This window comes from Pollachius pollachius (assembly GCF_949987615.1).
Source record: "Pollachius pollachius genome assembly, chromosome: 18".
NCBI lineage: Eukaryota > Metazoa > Chordata > Actinopteri > Gadiformes > Gadidae > Pollachius > Pollachius pollachius.
Window position 1 is genome coordinate 6761748 of NC_136951.1, and position 25127 is coordinate 6786874.

The 25127-nt window shown below is 44.9% G+C and overlaps 2 protein-coding genes across 2 annotated transcripts; one reads left to right on the forward strand and one right to left on the reverse strand.

The window, feature by feature from the left end:
• The first annotated feature begins 77 nt into the window (after nt 1-77).
• Nucleotides 78-16729, forward strand: gsna (gelsolin a). The gene is made up of 16 exons (XM_079756092.1): nt 78-215; nt 5427-5627; nt 6172-6326; nt 6569-6730; nt 7219-7368; nt 7715-7804; nt 8983-9115; nt 10369-10673; nt 11051-11184; nt 11476-11566; nt 13539-13709; nt 14076-14250; nt 14556-14677; nt 14956-15033; nt 15144-15204; nt 15660-16729. The coding sequence occupies exons 2-16, from the start codon at nt 5432-5434 to the stop codon at nt 15827-15829; spliced, it is 2193 nt and encodes a 730-aa protein (XP_079612218.1). The 5' UTR covers nt 78-215; nt 5427-5431; the 3' UTR covers nt 15830-16729.
• A 1722-nt stretch (nt 16730-18451) lies between these two features.
• On the reverse strand, nt 18452-24652 carry stom (stomatin). The gene is made up of 7 exons (XM_079755357.1): nt 24452-24652; nt 23550-23659; nt 23295-23367; nt 21311-21393; nt 20659-20862; nt 20036-20170; nt 18452-19194 (listed from the first exon to the last, which is right to left on the reverse strand). Exons 1-7 carry the CDS (start codon nt 24513-24515, stop codon nt 19006-19008), a joined length of 858 nt encoding a protein of 285 aa, XP_079611483.1. The 5' UTR covers nt 24516-24652; the 3' UTR covers nt 18452-19005.
• Nucleotides 24653-25127: the final 475 nt, after the last annotated feature.

Genomic DNA, 25127 nt, shown 5'->3' on the forward strand with positions numbered 1-25127 from the left:
CGGTAGAGTGTGTCCGGGCAGATCTGCGCTCTACGCCCCCCTACGACATGGTAGCACCACTGCAGCCGCCAGTGGGACAGACCCGGGCTGTGTCGTCACGGGGATCCGCCCTGGCCTATAAACTACAGACGCTGCCGAATCAAAGCACTTCTAATCCCGCAGCAGCAAAGACGTGTCCCCGTTGAAAACCGGCCTTTATCGTATTCGTCAATAAGGTAAGCGGAAAATCAAACATTTAATTGACATGGCCTGCATTGCATAGCTAAAAGTCTGTTAGTTTACATTTTTACCCTGTAATATGATACCCGATGACATTGCATAGACCCGTTGTTTCTTCCACGCAATAACAAACGCAAAGGGATGGTTGGACGTGGAATCCAGTATGCAGCCCTGCAGTGGCGTTAGATGACTTAGACTGCTATATCTTATTTATTTAATCGTCAAACACGAGAGAAACGTCAGGGCTGTTTAGAGACGAGGTATTGACGAGAAAAGTATATTATATATATGGAATTAAAAAATACGTCTGTTGCCAGTCTGGGTGGATTGTTGTGTTTGAAAGGGTTGTGTGCGTGTGTGTGTGTGTGTGTGTGTGTGTGTGCGTGTGTGTGTGTGTGTGTGTGTGTGTGTGTGTGTGTGTGTGTGTGATAAACGCCTACAAAACCAAAAGTTTCACATGCGTGATCATCATCCACAGGCCTACTACTACGTAGATTGGACTCGCTGCATTCTCCCACACTGTGTTGTTGATGATGGGACGCCCCAGGTCTCCATAGAAACAAGGAAATAAATACTGGGCGAGAGAGGAAGTTGTTATATATGGTCACACCAGATGAGATTTTCCGTGTACATTTATATTGTGTTCACACTTCCTGTTACCTAGGCAACTGCCTCACACACAAGAGGGCCCTTTAAAAGGACAAAATACAAGACAGCCTTGAATGAAGACAGCCAGACGCACGCGCACACACACGCACACATGTACATGCACAAAGGCATACACACAAACACAGATGCTTTTTTGTGTGTGTTTGTGTGTTAGACCATACATATGTCTGTATGTGTGTGTGTCCATATATGTTTGCGTATGCACTTGAGAGTTTGTTTGTGTATTTGTCTATAAATGTGCGTGTGTTTCCATACATGTGCGTGTGAGTGTGTGTGTGTATGTGTGTGCTTGCGTGTGTATGTGTGTGCTTGCGTGTGTATGTGTGTGTGTGTGTGTGTGCATGTGTGTGTGTGTGTGTGTGTGTGTGTTTGGCCCTGTGAGCCTGTTGGTAACAGCTGAGGAGGCCTTAGCCGATGATGGTCAGGGAGAGAATGAGTCACCCTCTCCTTCCTCCTTCAGGAAAATCTTTTCACCACCATAAAAAGACACTGGAGTGGCCCTCAGACATAGAGGAGAAACCTTAAAACTGGGTTTGTTTACATCCTAAGTGCACATTTTCCCCAGTGGCCTTTTAATAGTTTGTAATCAACTTAGATTGTTATTTTTTCTTTTGCACTAGTTATCAATATGGCTTTCAAAATTGTTTGTCCCTCATTTACTGGACTTAATTGAAACCCTTTTTAGCACTTTTCCTTTCTTCTCATCTCCTCTACCGTCCTCTCACCTCCTCCCTTTACTTATTCTCCTCTCTTCTCTCTCTTCCCACTTTCCCCCCCCCCCCCCCCCCCCCCCTCTGTTCTGTTCCCGTCCCCTTTCTTCTCGTCTCCTCTCCTTACCTCTCTTCTCTTATCGTATTCTTTATCCCCTCCCCCGGTTCCATTCTCTCCTCTTTCTTCTCACCTCCGATCTCTTCCCCCCACCGACCGTGTTTGAGTGGGACTCTCAGCTGCCTGCTTGTGTTGGAATGGACTCCATTGATTCATTACGCACCAAGAATGTGAGCGTGTGTCAGGGGAAGGGGTCTATGCCTATCCCCCCGGCTGGTCGGATCGTTTCACGATGAGACGCAACCCTGGCAGTCATGTGACCTATTCTATTCATGCCTCAACCCGCGTTTAGACCCCGACTGACAAACTCAAACCAAAACAGAGTTCAATGGCTTTTTCTTTGGTAGACTAAAGTGATTCATCCAGATGATTTTACCCTTTTACAATTGCTTTTATCCAATGGGAATTTGATACAGTGAATTATCCTACATGTGATTAAGGGGCAGGTTTGGGTTTAGGGGCATCTTGTTTCTGACACTGGGGATCAAACCCAGAACCTTTCGCTATCCTGCACCCCATTATATCCCCGAGAAAAACTCAACAATGAATGCATAGTGCAAAAGATTGGTTTGTCTACTGTCTTGTCTCGGTAGAAGGCAGGGAGAGAAGCCTGCTTTAAAAGACACTGGTCTATTAAATGCTCAGATCTTTGAATAATTGACTGAGTGGGATTCTGGTCTCTCTCTAAGCCCCTCAGACAGGGGGATGTCTCCGTACTAAATTGTTGACAGTACCGGGAATTCATATTCACTTGCAGTGTGGGTAATTGAGTTGACTGTGTGCACCGATAGACACTTCCTCTTCCCTTCAGCTGGCTCAGACGCCAGTCACGCTTTGCCCCTGAAGGTACCGCCACTTTTGAGTCAGAAGTCACTCAAATAACGTAGCCTGAAATGCTATCAACTGAAATGCATTCCGAAAGAGAGTTACCCAACGCTCCCCTGTTGGGCCGAAATCCCTTCTTCTCCACACAACTCAACATTTCACAAGATTTTATAAAAGCCTTTTTTTGTTTTTTTGGGGGTCGACCAATGGGAATTGCTTTCAGTGGATCCAAGGGAATTTTCATGTCCTTTTAAGGGATGATGTAAAATGTCAGTCTAGCTGTCAGTCTAGTTTAACTGAAAAAGGAGAAAAGAGAAATGAATAAAATTATTTTGGCAATTTGATGTCTCTGTGTGACATCAGGGAGTAGTTCTTTATGGGTTCACAAGATTGTGTCTACCTTCAGGTTTGGTGTATTACCATTTCATAAACACTTTAATATAGTTTGGTTTTGTTGAAGTCTGTTTACTTATTTTGTTTGTACATCCCAAACGCTCCTGCTACCCACCCCATCCACCCACACAGTAAGTCTGTTGAACAGATGAGCTCGATGTGTGCATGTGTAGGTGTTGGTGTGTACACAACTCTGAAATTATAAAGCAAAACGGTTGGATATCAGGGATTTAGTTCCCCAATGATAGAGGTTGTTTATTGTTGCAATTATCCAGCAGAACCTGCATAACAGCAACTTCTTGGTGAAGATAATAACTATGTACAAAGGAAATCAGAAATTACTAGGGAGAGTTTGTCTATTTATTGGAGAGCTAGGTGGATATCCATATCAATATATATAAATGTGATGCTAAAGTATTATAATAATATGATATTATTTTAAGAAACGGATTCCTGCAGCACATGGAATTATTTAGTACGTACTCAAAATGTGGTCTCTTTAGCTAAAAGCATCTACTATATATGCAACTCGAGTACTAAAACTTAACAGCCAGACTCTACATGTCAACGAATCAAGTATATAGGCAGCCAGTTGGACATGGTAGCCTTCATACAAACAAACGTACCGGGTTTCCGAGGTTTACCAGACAAAATGGGGTGAATTTGGCCTTGGCACGGGGGTCGAGAAGGGAACCCAAATATGGAGGCTTGGTTTCATGAAACCGCTGCCCAGAGCTCCAGATTCCTCCCGTGTTTGTGGGCAGCTCGCTATGCAGAAGAATCGTCTCTCTTTGCTCAATCACAGAGGGTTACTCACACCACATTGTTTCACTCAGCTGTCCCTCGTATACCGGAGGTCAGAAGTTCTCATGAAATCGAGAGACGATGGCTTATTTTGTCTCTGTCCTTTCCCCAATGCACAGCACTTCATAGCAGCCTCAGACACAGCAATGCATGCCACAATAATCAGCTTGTCTTTTCACTTTCCCACTGTATCACAAGCTCCTACTTCAAAACACTTTATTCAATGCCGCAAGCCGTCGTCAATGCAGTGAAAAGATATGGCTCAAGTGTGTGTGTGTGTGGGTGTGTCTCTGTGCGTATGCATGCAAGTGTTTGTGTTTATTAATGCACATCGAGATTGCAAGCACCTATTGTGCAGCATTTGACAGCATAGTCTAGTGGTTCAACCAGGTTGCCGACTCCCAGCCAAAAGGTTCAGGATTCAAACCCTTATGTCTTAGGTTTTTCCATCCTAGAGAGAGATATACCTAACCCATTATTTAGTCTTTTTTAAAATTTAAATATTCAGATGTATCACTTTGGATGAAAGCATCTGTTCCTACACCATGCATCTCATGCACCATGCATGTCCTGCACCACATATCTCCTGCACCATGCCTTGCCACACACAGCTCATAGTCATTCCTTCACCCTATACCGAGTCAAAGCTGCCACCACCCCTTCCTGCCCTGAGAAGGAAGTCCTTGTCACAGGGCTGTGTGCCACTGAGTCACCCTCCTGCTTGTATTAATAGCTAACTACATCCCCAAAGTTTATCTCTGTTTCCATGGCAGTGCCTCACGCCTAAAAAGGCAGTGCCATAACAAGAGTTCCCAGAGTGTTGTGGAAGCGGTAGCAGGCTGGTTCCTCGGGAGCTATGGCAACAGGGTTATAATAATAAAAAGGGTTATTGGGTATATTATTTTTGGCATTTTTATACCTTGATCATGACAGATACAGTGAGAGTAAGACAGGAAGGTATTTATGAATCAAGCCTTAATTGTACAAATTGTACCCAGTGAGCCACTGGAGCGCCCAAAGTGTACCCTCTAGGTCATCATTTAAACACTATGCTACGCGGTGCAGTACGGTTTTCCCCCAACTTTTTGGTCGGACCCCATCTTGAGAAAGCCACATATGATGTTAGAGTGAGAAGGCTGACTTATAGATATTTGAGGGTATTTGAGATCATTTATTAAACGGTTCAAACGGTCTTAAAAAATAGGTTGTCTTTTCTTTCAGGACGAAGAAATAAGAAACCTACAACTCCTCCCAATCGTGGTGCAATGCGCCATACACTCCCTGGAACATTGATTTTATGGGCAAATGTTAAAGGGGGTTCCAACAATGTGTGTGGAAGCAGACACACACTAGAACATAAGAAGTACGGTGTGGCAGACTCACAGTTCACAGGCCCAGAGATTTGACATCCTTTTTATCTGCCGATTCTGCCACCAATTGCGCTCCTAACCATTTGTGTTCCTTCTTAAGGACAGAGTAGAAATAAAGACGTAGAGGGAAGTATAGAGTAAATATTATTATTATTACATTATTATTATTTGATTATTGTTATATTGGTATTATTTTATTCACCATATCTGGAAGGAGTACTCCCTCTCCTGAGTTCCCTTTTAAGGTTTCTTCCCTGAGCTCTAGGGGAGTGTTTGTCCTTAAGAGGGCTCAGGTTCAACTCCTTCCTGCCCCTATAGGAAGCATGGCAGCGTACCACGCCGAGTTTGAGCGTGCGGGCCAGAAGCCGGGGCTCCAGGTGTGGAGGATTGAGAAGTTCGACTTGGTGCCGGTCCCGGAGAACCTGTACGGGGGCTTCTACACCGGGGACGCCTACCTCATCCTCAACACCATCAAGCAGCGCTCGGGGAAGCTGCAGTACGACCTCCACTTCTGGCTGGGTGAGCAATGAGGGCGAGCGCTGAAACCTGCTCCTATTGGCTGTTTCACGAGCCAATGGTTGTGATGTTGAAATATTAGGCATAGGTTTAGGTATCATGGCTTTTAATGGGAAAGAAAAGAGCCAGAAAAGAGTCTAAACGATTGTTATTGTTTATCTGAGCTGCAACTAGACTTTGAGTATCATAATTGTTTAGGTGTTGATCTGGGCCAATCACTACCCTCAGCTTACCTTGATGGGAGAATGCCTAATGACATAGTTAAGATATATCCGAAGCAGCTTCTTCTGCAGCCACTTTAGACCGTTTCTCTAGCCCACTACTCTTTTGGAAAGTCGGAACCATGGAGATAAAGGAAAACAGTTTAGGAAGTGAGCGTGAGTGAAATAAAACAATTTGAAACTAAGATTGGAGCTTAGCCTGTGTACACAGAGTCTGTAGAACCACAACAACCACTCTCCTGTCCGTGTAGCTGTGTGGTTAAGGCCTGGTTCCTCGTTGGGCTGAGCGACTGTTAACCGTGATCCTTGTTGTTTGGACCCACCAGGGGACTTCTGCACCCAGGATGAGAGCGGCTCAGCGGCCATCTTCACCGTCCAGATGGACGACCACCTGGGGGGACAGCCCATCCAGTACCGCGAGGTCCAGGGCCACGAGTCCAAGGCCTTCCTGGGCTACTTCAAGACTGGCATCAAGTACATGGTAGGACGCCAGCACCCATCTCGTCGGCCCATGCTCAATGACCCTTATATGACCAGTATAAGACCTAGCAATATATAACCAATACTAGTGAGCATTGCCAAATACACTAGTGTCATAATGTTGACAGTTTGTTTTTTTATTAATGTTGATTATGTTTTATTATGTATTTATGTCTTCATAATTATTGATTAAAACTACTACCACTATTTGAAACCGCAGGGTGTGTTTCTGTTCCATTCCAGATTGGGGGCGTGGCCTCCGGTTTCAAGCATGTTGTCACCAACGAGGTCATTATGCAACGGGTGCTCCAGGTCAAGGGTCGTCGCGTCGTCAGGGCGACGGAGGTGCCAGTGAGCTGGGACAGCTTCAACCAGGGAGACTGCTTCATCCTGGACCTGGGAGCTGTACGACCCCTCTTTGTTTACTAGTCCTAGACCCAACAAGTGTGCTTGCTAATCCATTGTATTGTTGTTGGAAGCAGGATAGACTAGCAGTGGTTTGACTCCCAGCAAAAAAAGTTGTGGGTTCGAAAACCTCAATGTGTCTACCTGTAGAGACCCATGAGCAGAATGTCCTAACACGCACTTTCTTATTAATTACAAAATGTCACTGTAAGTAGCATTAGATAAAATCCTCATGCATTAGATATTCTGACAAGAAGTGACTTGGGATAAAGTTGTCTGCTAAATGACTAGATACATACATGTTTGAATGACAAATTGTTGTGTTCCGTTTATAGATAATAACTGGGCGAGGTGTAAACACATATGACTGCAAAGTGACACTATCGTCCGACCAGTGTTTAACTTATGCCCATAAACTCTCCCTTACAACCCAATAATCATAAACCCTGCTGTGTTGACTCTGTGTTCTGCTCGTCATGCCTGTCCAGGAGATCTACCAGTGGTGTGGATCGCAGAGCAACCGCTTCGAGAAGCTCAAGGCCACCACGGTCGCTAAGGGTATCCGTGACAACGAACGAAGCGGGAGGGCGCGCGTCTACGTCTGCGACGAAGGGAGTGAGAGAGAGAAGATGCTGGAGGTAAGGGGGGGGGGGGGGGGGGGGGGGAGGGGGGAGGAGGGGGAGTAAGGGGATGGAGGGGAAGGGGAGGGCAGGGAGGGGATGATATATGATATGATATGATCTGTTAATGATTTGTGTTTATCTATCGACTTCCTTCTGCTATCCCCCCCCCCACACACACACACACAAACACACACACACACACACACACACACACACACACACACACACACACACGCATATACACTTACACAAAAGAACACACACGTGCACGCAAACACACTCGCAAATGTACACACATCCACATGACACCCCCACACACATGTGTGTGTACTCACCCAGACACTTGTGCTTCTGTCTTCAGGTTCTTGGCCCTAAACCAGATCTGCCTGAAGGTTCCTCTGACGACATCAAAGCAGACGCCTCCAACCGCAAGATGGCCAAACTCTACAAAGTAAGACCCAGAATATCTCTCACCATTCAGTCCTATCTTTGCTTTGGTTTTATTTTCAGTTACAGTAGAAAATAATTTCCATCTTGAACCTGTGTATCAAAGTATCCTGACCTGCAAAACTTTTACAATTTGAAATATTACATTACTGTTAGTTTTTTTATTTTATGACTCACTTGTTTTGGTGAAAAATAGGTCAGTTGCATTGCCAGCATAACAAAATAATTTTCTCGTTAAATAAAGACAAAGTGAGCCAGTAACTGATGAAATATAATATAATAATTAAACATAATATAATAATACTATGATTCTGTTACAATTGATACCATTATTAAGTTAACTGTGGTCTCGGTGTCTAACATGGCCATTAAATAAGGTATGGTTATGATGGTGGTTCTATTAGCTACGATTTTGATGATAGTTTTATTAATTAAGGTTATGACGGTGGTTATATTAACTATGGTCATGATGATGGTGGGTACATTAACTATGTTCGTGATGATGGTGATTATATTAACTATGGGGGTGATGATGGTGGTTATATTAACTATGGTCAGGATGATAGTTTTGTTAACTAAGGATATGACGGTGGTTATATTAACCATGGTCATGATGACGGTGGTTACATTAACTATGTTCGTGAGGATGGTGGTTATATTAACTATGGGGGTGATGATGGTGGTTATATTAACTATGGTCAGGATGATAGTTTTGTTAACTAAGGTTATGACGGTGGTTATATTAACCATGGTCATGATGACGGTGGTTACATTAACTATGTTCGTGATGATGGTGGTTATATTAACTATGGGGGTGATGATGGTGGTTATATTAACTATGGTCAGGATGATAGTTGGTTAACTAAGGTTATGACGGTGGTTATATTAACCATGGTCATGATGACGGTGGTTACATTAACTATGTTCGTGATGATGGTGGTTATATTAACTATGTGGGTGATGATGGTGGTTATATTAACTATGTGGGTGATGATGGTGGTTATATTAACCATGGGCGTGATGATGGTGGTTATATTAAATATGTTCGTGATGATGGTGGTTATATTAACTATGTAGGTGATGATGGTGGTTATATTAACCATGGGCGTGATGATGGTGGTTATGTTAACTATGGTCACGATGATGGTGGCTCAGTCATGTGATCCTGGTTGTGGCGTCCAGGTCTCTAACTCCGGCGGGGACATGGCCATCGCCCTGGTGGCGGCGGAGAACCCATTCTCCCAGAGCGCCTTGGAGTCCAGCGACTGCTTCATCCTGGACCACGGCTCCAACGGGAAGATCTTTGTTTGGAAAGGTCAGTCTTGTGCGGCTTGGCATGACGTCTGAATGCCTGTTAAAGGATGCCCCTATGTGTGGCGTCAATTAGCCATTCAGAATCAACTGGGTGTGACCGGTCACTGTATTAATACACACGCCAAAATCCCCTTCTGAAAGCTTTGTCTACTTGCACGAATGAGTTTCCCTTCGGTAGAAATCGCCACATCAATTTTTGGCTCCTGGCCCAGGCTCTGTGCTGTCACCCATCAGAGGTTCTGCTGTAATACAGTAGGACGGCTGGATCCCAGATTACAACCATCTCCATCACACAGTGGTCTACATTATAAACGCCACGTCTGGAATTCCCTCTGGTCCCACTAAGTAAATTGAAGTGTGCCAACATTTGCAAAGCAACAGTCAGTGTTGTTCAGGCTTGGCTCAGGCGTTGGCCCCCCCTCACAAGGAGCAATTTAAATGTTGTGTACTCCGCCTGTAAACAGTTCTGGGCTCCACACTGGCGCCTCTTACAGAGTGCCCATTTAACCAAGAGCTCACCAGGTTGCAATATTTATTCAAATGGTCCAAAAAGCCAAAGACTTTGCTCATTATTTCTATGACCTCACAGATCCACTAAAAAACACAAGAACATGAACACACCGATTGTCAGAGAGACATAAATCTGTTCAAACCTTTCCATTGCAGTCTAATCCATCATGTCCTCCACAGTTAGTGTGGAGGACACACTAGCTGTGTTGTGTATTCCACTAACTGGAGTTAGTGGAATACACAACACAACATGCAGTGTCTTCGCATATATTGCAAGTTCCTACCTTCAGAAGAATTGTAATGATAGTAGATAGATAGTCAGAGTAATAGGAAGATAGTTATAGTGACAGTAATATAGTAATATGGTAAAAGTAAGATAGTAATAGTAAGATAATAATAGTAAGGGTAATTGTTTGTTTCTGCCAGATGAAACCCACCAACTGTAACTTTATTTGCTCATTTGAGCTTTTCTGTTGTTTGACACATTGTTTGTAAACATCCTCAAGATTTAAATTGATTTGACTTAATTGAATTAATTTCCGGTTCAATCAAATCAGGTCAATCCAAATCATCTCTGTTGTGTCATGTTGTGCATCCAACGCCTTTGAGCATTCTAACGAACGAACACAGGTGGCCAACATGAAACTAACAAGTAGTCATAGGGCAGGACGGTTACCGAAGAAATGTCCTTTCCTCTGTCTTTTTGGCTTTCGCTTACAACGATGACCCCTGACCCCAAACCAGGCAAGGACGCCAACCTGGAGGAGCGCAAGGCCGCCATGAAGGCGGCCGATGACTTCATCAAGAAGATGGGCTACCCCAAGCACACGCAGGTGCAGATCCTGCCCGAGATGGGCGAGACGCCGCTCTTCAAGCAGTTCTTCAAGAACTGGCGCGACCGCGATCAGACCGAGGGCATGGGCGTGGCCTACATCTCCAACAGCATCGCCCGCATCGAGAAGGTGGCGTTCGACGCCGCCACGCTCCACGACTCCGCCCCCATGGCCGCCCAGCACGGCATGGTGGACGACGGCACCGGGGAGAAGCAGGTGAGAGACCGGGCTGAGCTTGGATATCAGGGTTTGTGTATCACGACCCTTCATGTTATACTGAGTGATAATACTCCCTTTTTGTGATGAGTGGTGGTCTTGTAAAGGTCTGAATGAAGGTAAATGAACCATAACCTAGGCTGAAACTTAGTTTGCCACGTCTTGCATGAGAAACGGCTCTGGTGGTTTGAAATACAACAAAGTCGAGATGCAGCCGGTCATTGGGACGTGACGTCAATCCCTATGACTTCCGATCTGTCTACCAGTCTGTTTATGGGGTTTGTCAGTTGTTTTATGTTTGGCTGTCTACCTGACATATTTTTATTTATGTTAAATTGTTTAGTGTTTGGCTGTTCACCCTCTGTATCTTTGTACAGATCTGGCGTATCGAGGGGTCGGACAAGGCAGCGGTGGATGAGTCCACCTATGGGCAGTTCTACGGAGGGGACAGTTACATCATCCAGTACAACTACCGCCACGCTGGACGCCAGGGTCACATCATCTACATGTGGTGAGAAGGGCAGCCCAATCTATAGCATGTGCCAGATGTGAACATGCTAGATGTTAGCATGCTAAATGTTATCATGCTAGATTTTAGCTTGATATATGTTAGCATGCTGAATGTTACCATTTTAGATGGTAAGATCTTGGTATTCTAGATGTTATTATGGGAAATGTTATTAGAGATGTTGGCATGCTCAATGGTAACATGCTAGACGTTAGCATGCTGAATGTTCACATGCCTAGTGGTAACATGCATATTGTTAAAATACCAGATGTTAACATGCTAATTGTGTCCTAGGCAGGGAATGGACTCCAGCCAGGATGAGATCGGAGCGTCGGCCATCCTTGGTGCTCAGCTGGATGATGAGCTTGGTGGTGGGCCAGTACAGGTAACCCACCAGTTGACAGACCTACCGGGCTACCACCTGGAACCTTTAGTCTGTTTTAATTTGCTCTTCTATAATATGATCTACTCCATCCTCCTGCTTCTCCAGCCTAATGACCATTGCTTTTTCTGCTCTCCCTCCTGATCTCGTACCCCCTTACGGTTCTGTTCCCTCCATTGCTCCTGCCCTCCCTCCCTGTTCCTCCCTGCTCTCTTCAGGTTGTTGGTGCTCCCATAACCAGCCAGGTAGAATCTCTCTTCTCCCTTCCTCTCCTCCAAAACTCTCAATACAGACCCAGGAAATGTAATGCAACAGAGGTCATATCTTTTGGGCTCTACATGTTTAACTTCTAGAAGTCGCATTTCTTCGAAGAAATCTTAAAATGTAGTCAAATGATCTGACTCTGTCATATTGGCTTTGTCATCTAGAATACCCCTTCTAGAATAGTCTACATCTCATAATTCTCCCTTCTAGCATCTATATTCTAGGGATATGGATTTGCTTTGTGTGCTCTCCGAAGCAAGGACATAACTGAGAATCCAGAATTTTCACTTCTAGAATCATGCCCTTGTTTCCATATTGAGTTTCTGTAATCCTAGAATCTAGAAGGAATAAGGCTCTTTACATGTTTGGCTCTCGGATGCAAGAAAAGTTTATTCTAATCAATGGGGAAACAGTGTGGGGAACACAGGGACAGGATGTATCAGCTCAGATCATTACAAGGAGTTTCCTTCTTGTAAACACACACACACACAAACAAAAACACACACACACACACACACACACACACACTGATGAGCAAACTCAAATGTAGACCACACCCTGGCTCTGTATAGGGGGAGTTCATCCTAGTCATTCCGTCCATTTCTTCATTCGGTTCCCTCCCTCTTTCTTCCCCTCACCCCATGTTTTTATTCAACGTGTGTGTGTGTGTGTGTGTGTGTGTGTGTGTGCGTGTTATCGTGCATGCCAACATGTGGTCAAACGATATGCTCCGGGTCCGGTCCAGACCGGTGATGAATGTTTTCATGTGAGATGGTCTTTGTTCCAGAAGCTTCCTAATCACTATAACTAAATGGAAACCAGCTGACTCACCAGCATGAATTCACCGTGTGGAAGAGTTCTCAAGGAATGGGCCACCCTCCTGGCCGAATGGGTTTTACTGCATGAAATAGCAGTAGCAGAAAAATACATGCAGTCATCCAAACAAAATAAATTATCTATTTATTTGTTTAGTTTTAAAAATACCCACACTTTTAAATATTGTTTTTCAGCTACACACTTAATACTCTGTCAACCTTAACAGAGTGAAACAGAGAGCACGGCAGTTTAAACCAATATCCCAGCATTGTAATCTGTGTTGCAAACAGAAATCTGCTTATGATATATGTAAGCATATGTTGCTTCCACAACTGATCTGACAGACAAATCCTTCAGTTGAAGATAATCGTTTAAAATAGATGATAAATATAGTTGCATCTAGACACATGCTACGTCTGTTGTTCATAGACACATGCTACGTATGTTGTATATAGACATATGCAACATCTGTTTAGCCTTGAAAATATGGTCTTGACTGATGTAGCCAACACTGCCCCCTCTTGTCCGGGATACAGAATGTTTATTCCGTGGACTTGTACGATAACTAATGTGTAGCTCAACTGCGCCCCCTTGTGTAGGGAGAAATAACCGAGAGGATTGCAAATTAAGCTTGAAAACTGACCACGACAAATTTAGCGCATTTAGTCAGGGTTAACCCTATAAGCAAGATTAAAATTATTCAAAACCTTTCAAAACAATCATGCATGATTTCTCGCATGTTACAATATAAAATGTATATAATAATGTATATAATTGGTTTGATTAGTCTAAAATGTTGTGCTTGTGTATGTGTGTGTTTATGTGTATGCATGTCATACGGTTGTGTTCTGTCTATCTTTACCTGTGTCTGTCTGTGTGATTGCTTGTGATCCAGGTGAGGGTGGTCCAAGGCAAGGAGCCGGCCCACCTGATGAGCATGTTCGGGGGGAAGCCCATGGTGGTGTACCGGGGGGGGACCTCCAGAGATGGAGGTCAGAGTGAGCCTGCAGAGACACGTCTCTTCCAAGTCCGTTCCAACTCCACCGGACACACGCGGGCAGTGGAGGTACACCCGATGTTCATATATCCACCGGGAAACACGCCCAATGCTTCACTTTGTATACATACCCAATAAATATATTTTTGACTTTTATACAGTCAAGTTAGAAGTCTTAACTGTAACCATTGTAAACATTAACAGTACATTACACATTATACACCTTTATCAAGTCAATGTGATATTCATTATCAAATGTGCAGTATAACTAACATATTCCATCTTTGATTCATTTAAATCTATATTTAATAACTGGTGAATCACACAGATTTTTAGAGTGTGAAAGTCGGCCTTGCTCCAAAGCACTGTATAAACAAGGTTCAATTTGTTATTGATTTGTTTGCTGTTATTATTTTTACGTTTGCGTTCATCTAGCTCGAAGCAGTGTCTTCCAATCTGAACTCCAACGACGCTTTTATTGTGGTGGCCCCTGGGGGCTGCTTCCTGTGGAGCGGGCAGGGGGCCAGCGACACAGAGAAACAGGGGGCCCTCCAGCTGTGCGACATACTGGGGGTGTCTGCTGCAGAGCTGCCCGAGGGGGGAGAGAGTGGTGAGAGAAAACACACAGGCACTGCACTTACCTATAAATGCCTGTAGGGCTCAGGATTTTTTCCCAAAACAGCAGCTTTAGAAAATGATGGAGCCGTTTAACTATTTAAGAAATAATTATAATGTTTTACTTTTTTAAGACTTTAAGATTAACAATCAGATCGTCAGAATTATGTACAATAATTCATTTATCCAAGATGTTTGAATGGAAAATAATGGAAACTGAATTCAGAGGCTTGAACCTGCCTTCATCTTAATTGACTTGTGTGCTTTTATTGGTCAACTCATTGGTTTTGGCATCCACAGATGACTTCTGGGAAGCCCTCGGCGGGAAGAGCGAATACCGCACCTCCTCCCGCCTCAAGAACAAGATGGACGCCCATCCTCCCAGGCTGTTTGCCTGCTCCAACAAGACCGGCAACTTCATCGTACGTTTTCCTCTACCACGAATCTTAACAATCGCTAGCAAGAGCTGAACCTACCAGAGCTACTTTAAAGAGCCAGTGGGCCCCACTGTTTCGGATGTAGAACTATGCTAAGCTAAGCTACAAAGAGCACAGTCACTGTGCCCATCATTGCACGTTGCTAACGGATACTGCGTCATCCTCACCTCAAAATGAAAAGCAGGATCAATAAATAAAAAAACCCAATCCCCATACACAGATGAATAACCCCCTTCATCCTTCTGTTCTCCTGCCACACACAGATCGAGGAGGTACCAGGGGAGCTGACCCAGGACGACCTCGCCACCGATGATGTAATGATCCTGGACACCTGGGACCAGGTGAGGCAGCCGGCGGTTTGATGCCGGTGACACACGCAGCCTAGACAGCCCACGAACAGAGACACAGAGGATGTTAATAATTCATTGATCTGACTGCCGGCGTTTTTCAGGTGTTTGTGTGGATCGGAAACGAAGCCCAGGAGGAGGAAAAGACTGAAGCAATGGCCTCGGGTAAGGAAGAGAGTGTATGTGTGTGTGTGTGTGTGTGTGTGTGTGTTTGTGTGTGATTCCAAGTGTGCCATTCACATCCATATTTAAAGAGGTCTTCTGCCACATTTTGATTGATATTAAACATCTGCATTCTCAGTTATTAATATAATACAGTATTGACAAACACACTGATATTTACTAGTCATTTAGCAGGTGCTTCTAATCAAAGCGACTTAAGGGGATTAGATACACCTTAAGGAACAGGTCGGGGTTAAGGGGCATCTTGCTTCAGGATGGCTGCAGGTTAGGCTGCGGACATCGGGGATCGAACCCGTGACCTTTTGTTTGGGGGTCGAACACCCAAGCACATGCCCCCCCAGCCTGGGGCAATGTGTGTGAGTGTTTTAAACATGAGGACTGGGACTGTGAACCTGACGGGACCTTTCTCTCCCCCCCCCCCCCCCCCCCCCCCCCAGCAATGCGCTACATCGAGACGGACCCCTCCAACCGGGACCGCCGGACCCCCATCGTGAAGATCAAGCAGACCTTCGAGCCCCCCACCTTCACGGGCTGGTTCCTGGGCTGGGACCTGGACTACTGGACCACCGACCCCTTGGAGAGAGCCATGGCTGAGCTGGAGCTGTAACGCCCACTCTAACCCCGGCCCTGCGCTCCCCCTAGACCCCCCCTGCGCTCCCCCCTTCCCCCCCAGTGCTAGTTTTGCCGCTCTACTACTGCCCCCCATCCCCCCCTTGACGCTCAACCTTAACTTCAGCCAGTTAGATCCAGCCCTGAAGAGTTCTCTCAAGGACTCGTCTCCGTTACCATGGCAACTAATTAGAACGCCATAAGATGACTTCTTTTTTAATTTTTTTTTAATATTTCGAAGGACTGCCGATATCTCTGGCACTCGTGGGCACACACAGTGGCTTAATTTATTGAAGTCTCCAAGTCTTGCATGCAAAGTTATGCTCCAGTCGGTGCTAACAGAGAGGATCAAGGGATATGTCGTTTCACGTGACACACCCCGGTTTCCGCAGGGAAGCCCTTTTGCACATTTTGTCCACAAAAACGTTTTGTTGATGTGATTTTTCATTGTATTCCCCCGGTACAAATAAACCCTGTAAAAGGTTACGAGAGGGATAAAGATATCACGTGAGGTGCAAAGCCATTTGTTCGTTGGTTAAGTCACTGCCAGTAACACCTTTCTAAGCCTTTCCAAAGCAATACAACCAATGCCTTAAATTTCTGTTTGCATCCCAGGGTCTTGTTTAGCTTCTCAAGTATGCTTTAATATTTACACTGCTGCTGAATAACAACTGTTGGATGCTAGGATACTCTATAAAGGGGGCGTTTTGCTCTGGGCCTTTGTAGCAAAGAAAACAGTTCTTCCCGCTAGTTGCCTGGGCCTACTTCTCGGTTTGTGACTGGGCCCTTCTGCAGGCTGCTCTATTTTTAGCAGGAATCTAAAGCTTTGCTGCTGACAACAATCAAAACAAATCTCTTCCAGACAGGGCCTTGAGGTAGTGCCCACACCAATCAAGATGTTCCAATAAACTTTTGAAAGAAGTGTGTTTGTCTCTGTATGGATTACTAATTACACTGGTTCCATTTTGAGTCACAACCATGTCAGAACAGAACACACAGTTGTTCTTATATGTTTTATTATTATGATCCAATACAACAGGATGACTCAACATATAGTGAGCGTTTACATATTTAAAATAATCTAATACTAGCATGCAATTGTAAACTTAAATTCATTGACTACAATACCCTTGGCTTCCACTATTTTGAAGTGGTCAATTAGGACGTTCTTCTCGTCATTAGTGAATCAAAATCTCGTATGACAGACAGACATGACTAGACATAAAGATATAATGTAATACTATGTACCTCTTTAGGAATAAGCAGGACCTGACTAGCTGGCCCACACTGAGACATCGGTCCACCTTAAGGCACACAAGCTCTGTAGTGTGATGTTTATATCAACTCTACTTAACCTGGCTAGGAAAAGAGACAAGCCTCCTGCTTAGTAGAATAACAGGTTAAACATTGGGACAGAAACTTGGCAAAAACATGGTGAGTACCGTGACATGCTATTGAGCAAACCATGGTAAATAGCTAGACTAAAATTGAACTTTGGTTATTTGCAGTGTAAACATACAAGTTAGAGCGTCTATCACATTCAAACGTGGTAATCTACAACAGCACAACATGAAAAAGAAAACATGTCCAAAGCTTAATCCAACTGACATTTTTGCACGGTAGGTATTATGTGTCGTAATTTACATACACAAATCTGAAAATATTCAACTTGTGTTATACATGGATTTCAAATCTCAATGAAAATCGGTTGAAGGTGGAAATGCATAGTATCTGTAATACGAGGTTGTAAAGTGAATCTGTTGCGATTAAGGCTTTAAGCAGATATAAGAGGTTTTAGTTCAAACGCACGTAACATAAGAAATACATGTTTATGTTAATACATTAAAGATATTAGTGCTCAAACAGCTTTAGGAAGAGGAGCAGTTAGCCCAATACTTTACAAAATGGCAGTGGTTAAAATGTAACATGACTGGAACTAGACAATGTAATCTGAGTGTAGGAGCCATGAGGATGTGCACGTGTGCAATGGTGTGTGTGTGTCTTCCACGGTGAATCCTGTTGCGTGTCAGTTTAGTGTGTGTTTGCGTCATCGATGGGGCACGCGGTCCCTGGGGTAAACAAACGAACCAGACACTAGATGAATGGACGAAGCTTCAGGCAGTGGACCATGAGTTTTCACAGCTGCATAGTCGGCCGCCTACCCTCTTGCTTCCATATCGTTGTTGCGGAATAGATATAAAATCCTGCAGTATTTTGGGTTCCTGGTTGGCGATATGACTCAAGTATTATCATATATTAAAGGAATAGGTATAATATAATATAATGTCGATATTTTGGTTGTAGCATTAACAAACGGCACAAGTGATTACTAAAATATTAATGTGATACTGCGTATGATAATTATTTTACTCAGCTCAGCGAGGAAAAGTTTTATTGGAATTACTGAAATATTCCGATAACCACAATCTCGGATGACATCTGATCTCGCAACGTGTCTTGTTTTGCAAATAGGCGATCGTGTTGTGACGATCATCACAACATCGGACGGCAGTTCTGTTACGAGAGGGCCGTGGCTTCATGTCCGCCACAGACAGGGGGGTGTGGCTTAAAGTTGGCTACAGACAGGGGGGGGGGGGGGGGGGGGGGGGGGGGACGGCATAATCAAGGGGAACAGAGGCAGCCGTTGGAAGGGAGCATGATGAGGAAGCAGGACCTAAATACTGACGTATGTTGTGCTCACTCTCGGGCAGTGAGGTCGGGTCCTGGTCCGTGCGATCATAGAGGACGATCGCAGGACCTTTTTTTAAATTTAGCATATAAACGTGTACTGTACTTTACCGATTGGCCGTGGAGATCGGGCGCTCTCTGTCCCCCTCGACCTCCGTCATAAAGACTCGCTACAACGGCTGACTTCTTCATTCCCAATTAAAGTAGTAGTAGCACCGACTTTGCTACAGTGGTATATTTCCCTTTAAAAATAGCATAAACTTATGTCTGGGCAATCTAAGAGAAGAGCGTATGTCGTAGAAGAGTATACGAAAAGTATGTATATCTCTGTCAGCATCTTTGTGTATGTCCGCATGTGTTTGAATGTCAGTACGTGTGTGTGTGTGTGTGTGTATTTGTGTGTCAGCATGTGTATGTTTGTTAGCGCATTAGTGTGTGTGTGTGTATGAGTGTGTGTGTAGCTGTATGCTGCCCTCCTCCTCCTCCTCATTTCTTCATGAAGGCCTGCATCATGTCCATGGGCAGGGGGAAGATGATGGTGGAGTTCTTCTCGGCGGCGATGGTGTTGAGCGTCTGCAGGTAGCGCAGCTGCAGGCCCGACGGGGACTCGGCGATTACCAGGGACGCCTCCTTCAGGGCCCGCGACGCGTTCATCTCCCCCTCCGCCGCGATCACCTGGACACACACACACACACACACACACAAACACACACACACACACCATTGTTCATCTCATTGACGTTTTTTTCGTCATCATTTTCCTAAACAATTTTTATTTGTTGGACGATAACTTTAACCAAAACAAATTCATGATTAGAAAAACGATGACAAAATCGATTGACGTTTGGTGAGGACCGGCGGGAATCGCGCAAACCTTAATACAATTCCATAATAACCATTGTTTCTTCCAGCAAATGCAATCTTTTTCACGCACAATTTGCTGTACAATGACATCTCACACTAAAGCCCTGGATATTTCTCTATTTATAGGATAGATGCACCTGCCACCTGTACCTATATTTATCTATTCATATATGTGACACCATTTCATGCCGTGTCTGGGGAGGGTTGCGTAGTGGGCGAGGGTGTTTGACTCCAGCTGAGAGGTTCTGTGTCCAATCCTCAATTTCTGAAGATCTGCACATCCCAGAGCAAGATGCCCTAGCCCCTACCTTACCATTGATCACATGTAACTGAACTCACCCTGCGTCACTTTCGATAGAAGCTTAGTCACTAAAAATGTATATAAGCTAATGAACGGGGGCAGGATAGGCAGCCAGCTGTTAGGGGTGCTCGACTCCCAGCTGAAAGGTACTGGGTTCGATTCCCAATGTCCACAGCTGTATGCATCCTAGAGCAAGATGCCCCCTAACTCCTACCTTCTCCTGAATGTCACAAAGCTGAATTCACTGTAAGTGGCTTTGGATAAAAGCATCATTTTTTTCTGACTGACCAAATGAATGACTGAATGAATGAATGAACAAACGATGGATGAGTGAGGAGAGGATGAGCCCACCTTGGCGCGGGCCTCCCTGCTGGCCTCTGCCTCAGCGGCCATGGCTCTCTGCAGCTGCTGAGGCAGTTTGACATCCTTGATCTCCACCCGCTCCACCTTGATGCCCCAGTCGTCGGTAGCATCGTCCAGTGTGCACTGATACACACAAACACACACACAAACACACACACGCTTGGTTTTAGTCCGTGCATGTGAGGACCAACCTCCCGACCCATACCGTCATAATAACAAATAGTTATTCAAACTGATACACTGTCCTTGTCCTGCTGGTTTGATGTGTGCACCCCTGGCTTCCTTTGGTGCACTTAACAGGTCATTGAATGTACAACATCCACAGTTGATAGCGCCACCCATTTTCTTTGGAATTGGATGTTCTTTTAAGTGCAATTCAATAAAGTACAATTATTCAAAATAACGTTGTTAACCATGATGTAAGGCTGCAATAGTGTTAATTTTGCAATGCAACCCTTCCTGCATGGCAAAATAGAGTAACCTAATTAAAAAAACTAAAATTCCCAAATTTCTTGTAATTAGAATAAATAAATAAAACAAAACAATAGAGTAGTCGACAACCAAAGATGACATCCACACCCAGCCCCTCCGGACCCCCCCCGGCGACCCACCTGCATGCTGTGGGCGATCTCCTCGCGGTCCGACAGGATCTCCGCCAGGTTCTTGGTCCCCAGGACGTTCCTCAGGGTGGTCTGGGCCAGCAGGCGCGTGGCCGCGTCGGCGTTGGTGATGTTGGCCACGGCCAGAGTGGCGTTCTGCACGCGGTAGTACACCACGCCGTCCACGCTCACCGTCACAGAGTCTTTGGTCAGCACCTGGCACCACAGAGCAAGGACACGTCTGTGTGGAGGCTGAGGCACTGGGGGTTTACTGCAGCTCACACCAGTGTGTTTGCGTGCGTGCGTGCGTGCGTGCGTGCGTGCGTGCGTGCGTGCGTGCGTGCGTGCGTGTGTGAGATGAAGTGCAGGCCGCGTATTTCCGCGCGTGTGTGCTCTGTATAGATTTATAGATTTATGTTTGAGTGTGAAGATGCATGTGTGTGCATGTGTGTGTGCGTGTGTGTGTGTGTGTGTGTGTGTGTGTGTGTGTGTGTGTGTGTGAGATGAAGTGCAGGCCGCGTATTTCCGCGCGTGTGTGCTCTGTATAGATTTATAGATTTATGTTTGAGTGTGAAGATGCATGTGTGTGCATGTGTGTGTGCGTGTGTGTGTGTGTGTGTGTGTGTGTGTGTGTGTGTGTGTGTGTGTGTCCCTGCATGCTGACCTCCTGCGGGGGGATGTCGAAGGTGATGGTGCGCATGTCCACGTTGATGAGGCTGTCAGTACAGGGCAGGATGAAGAAGAGCCCTGGGGAGGAAGGACAGCAGCAGTGTGGGTCAGATGCAAGACACACACACACACACACACACACGTTTAACTAAATGATTACATTATGCTTGGTTTGGTTTTGGACTTCCTGTCACTGTGGTCTCATAAAGATGTTTAATCTCAAGATAAACATATTTCTTGCTCTCCATTCATTGACCTTTTGTTTCAGCCCTCCAACAAATGCTCCTTTTCTGCATTACTCTCACAATCGCTGTCCATCTAGTCAGGAGGCACACTGGGAACACCGCTCACAACCACAGCCAGGTTTTATTGCCTACATTCTTCACAGCACTGCTTTAACAGGAAACACAGTAAAAACTCCCTGTACCCGAGTCAGACATCAAACTACCATGCCTGTGGTTTTCACACAGCTCAGTAGAACCTGTGCTGGCACAACGTGAAGCTTCAGGACCAAACATCTCTGTCTGTTTGTTTGTTTGTTTGTGTGGGTGTGTGGGTGTTGATGTGTTTTGGTGTGTGTGTGTGGGCATGAGTTTCATAAACCAGGGTAGAAATAGACACCAAACACTAAACTTAAATTTGGCAAAGGCTCCTGAGGAACGCTGGGAATTCAGTGGGGGTGGGGCTGAGCATCTGTTCATGAAATGCCCCTAAGAATTCTGGGAGACGCCCGCTCCCAGGCCTAAGCTGCAATGGGACTTAAACTGACCAATAGGGGAACTGAATTGCCCTCAGACAGCCGATCGATGGGCCCACGATCAAGATGGTCGCATGGATACAGACCTGCGTACATACAGTCCCAGAATGGGAACACTAGCATTCCTCCACGTATTCAGGGCAACGACAACATTCACCTCTGCATGAACAACTACAAAACATCACATATTGAAAATAGAGGCGGCCTGGCAACAGATGTCATCAAAGGAAGGGCTGGGCCGTCTACCATTCTATTAAATGGCATTAGAGAGTACAAGGGGAGAGGTCAGGGGGCATGTGGGTGTTTTGACACAGCAAAAGAAAACGCAGAGCAACCAAGCATCCCATCCTCATCTTGAGTCTGCACAGAGCTCAGGGATAATGTTCTCTTGTTTGCTGATACAAAGCCACTCACAGTTAATGAAAATGCAGCACCATTAGGGAGCGGTGCACAAAAACAACTTTGGCTGCCACTGTTGGCTACACCTCAAACAGAGACTCATAGCTACTATACAGAAGTATAAATGAAGCTTTAGCCACACCAATGACTACACTCCAGGCACTATCACTAACAGAATCTATTTGGCATGCAAAGGAAGCAAATGGAGTATTGTGCCTTAGAATTTAAGGCGGTTCCACAGGAAATGTGATAAAGACCACAATACCCGGAACATGGGATTGTCTGGTCTGGTCCATGGGTTGCATTAGCTAGCATTGTTCCCTCTGGCTCTCCTGCAGGTACACTGTGCCTGGGACAGTATGAGGAGGATCAGGCTGTGTTGCTGGTTGAAGTATTCAGTGTATTATTACATGTGAAATGTCCAATGCCACTCCCGGTGGGAGTGAGAGCAAAGCTCTTACGATCCAGGGTATCCCCAGTAATGCATGTTGTATTGGAGATCAGAGGATGATGTCAATCTGTCATTCGGATCTTGGTGACCTGTTGAAGGTTTGTGTTGCAGTGAATCAGAGTGGTGTCCTCCCAATGCAACCTCTTCAAAAATAGACTGACAGAAAAACTGATGGTATTGGAGAAATTAACCAAGGGTTAAAGGTAGGATTAGCATCATCTTACCTCCATGACTGAAACCAATGTGGGAAAAGAGCAGAGTCAGAGCTGGCCCTAAAGGGTGGCCGGTGACCGCTGAGGCTGTAAACCTATCATGTGAAGCACATTGAATTGACATTGGTGCATGTCACACCATGATAAACAGAGGACCCACCTGGGCCTTTAGCGCCGCCTCGCAGGATACGGCCCAGGCGGAAGATGATGGCTCGTTCGTATTCCTTCACGATCTGCAAGGACCACAAAGTGCATCATGCTGTTTAACTATCCGTTAACGAACCCATCTGCTGTTTATGTTGATCAGCAACTTTTTATCATACTTTACAATGGCGGTTGGTTAAAAAGCCCACTCCAAGTCAATGCCTGATAATAGACATAACGTGTATGAGTGTAGTGCAAGTAGAGGCCTGACCTTGATGCACATCCAAATGGAAATGGGGAACGTGATTATGGTCAGCAGGAGAGAGAACAGAACCAGGACCCAGCCACATACTCCGAAGGAACCGTCGTGGTTGTCTAACGCTGAGGAAAAAGATGGACACAATCAATAAAATGGTTACACCTTATGTACAATAATACAATCAATAATGTACATTAATGAACGTTAGTTAGTGCAGTTATATGCATTGTTATATAACATTCGGGGGTTAGGTTTAAGTTAGAGTTAGAGTAAGGGTAACCCTAACCCTAATAGATAATGTATAAATTAATTCACCTTTAGTTAACACCTAGTAAACTATTATTAGACTATGGGTTAACTGGTACTTAATGCTTATTACTGCATTCACTAATTCTGACTAATTGTCAATGAATGTACCCTTAATATAAAGTGTTACCAATAAAAATCACACATGTGTTATGTGCATTAAACAAGTCGATTTAAAAGTTGATACAAAGCTGTACATATTGCAAGCCCAACGAATTAATATCGTTCGTTTCTAATCAATCAATGGATCATCTTTGATCATCACTGTTATTAGGGTTTTGCCTTTGGCATGCCCGTGATGCTACTAATCAGGTAGAAGCGTTACACACACAGTATCACCTCATCTGAATCTAAAGACAGTTAAATCTGGTCTTGAAACCAGTTTTAACGTCGAAGTACTATCAAACTAAGGCCTCCCAGTCCTCCCAGTACCCCAGACCATGAGGACTATGGTAGAAGGCTAACAGTGAGCACAGTGTGCATCCTGACGAGCCTTAAACCGAAGTGACATGGGTATCGTGCTGGTCCTTTAGGCTGATTAGCTTCATGCACACCGTTAACCTGATTGTTTACATCGGCTGTATTCGCTCTGCCGTTCATCCACATACCCGACTGTCGTTCCCGTCTCCTCTGTTCCTTCATCTCGGCGGATTCCCTCGCGTCTCCGGCCATAGCTAGTCTTAGGCGGATGAACTGACTAACGGTTCCTCTGTGGTCTTCTCTCCGCGCGCTGATTCTGTTCGGTTATTTTCCTCGGCTCGTAACTCAACATGCCCCGCCCCTATCGCTGTGATTGACAGGCGATCATACCACGTGGTAAAATTATTTTACAAGTCGATTGGACGCATTAGACGGGCTAGGTGTTACGCAGTTTTTTTACCAATGTAAGACGGGGCTGGCTGGGGAGAGGAGGGGGCCTGGGTTGGTAGGGTGGGCCCCCTACGTCACTATCCAATCCACGCACGTCGATAACAGCGATGGCCTTTTCCAATCATCCGTATCCTTTTTTTGTTATCTATTGATTATTGGTGACAATGTAACATTTTTCTAATCGTAAACACCAAGTATAGATAAATGAGATCCTCAACATAAATGCTATATTCACTGATGATATTGAGATTGATTTTGGGGGATACAATACGGGGTGTGAATTACACAAAAGTCGCAAATAAATGGATAGCAATCTATATATACCCACTTAAGAATGAGCAATTTTCTATAGGGCTTTGAGAAAAAGTGCCAATTTCCCAACTGTTTTGGTTCAGTAAAGATAGGAAGCACATA

Excerpts from the sequence above, each read along its gene's own strand:
- stom (XM_079755357.1), bottom strand. The coding sequence starts at position 24,515 with ATGGCCGGAGACGCGAGGGAATCCGCCGAGATGAAGGAACAGAGGAGA. Across the intron at positions 23,660-24,451 it reads GAGACGGGAACGACAGTCGG|CGTTAGACAACCACGACGGT; the intron begins GTATGTGGATGA and ends CTTTTTCCTCAG. Across the intron at positions 21,394-23,294 it reads AGGCGGCGCTAAAGGCCCAG|GGCTCTTCTTCATCCTGCCC; the intron begins GTGGGTCCTCTG and ends CTTCCTCCCCAG.
- gsna (XM_079756092.1), top strand. The coding sequence starts at position 5,432 with ATGGCAGCGTACCACGCCGAGTTTGAGCGTGCGGGCCAGAAGCCGGGG. Across the intron at positions 6,327-6,568 it reads AGACTGGCATCAAGTACATG|ATTGGGGGCGTGGCCTCCGG; the intron begins GTAGGACGCCAG and ends GTTCCATTCCAG. Across the intron at positions 9,116-10,368 it reads GAAGATCTTTGTTTGGAAAG|GCAAGGACGCCAACCTGGAG; the intron begins GTCAGTCTTGTG and ends ACCCCAAACCAG.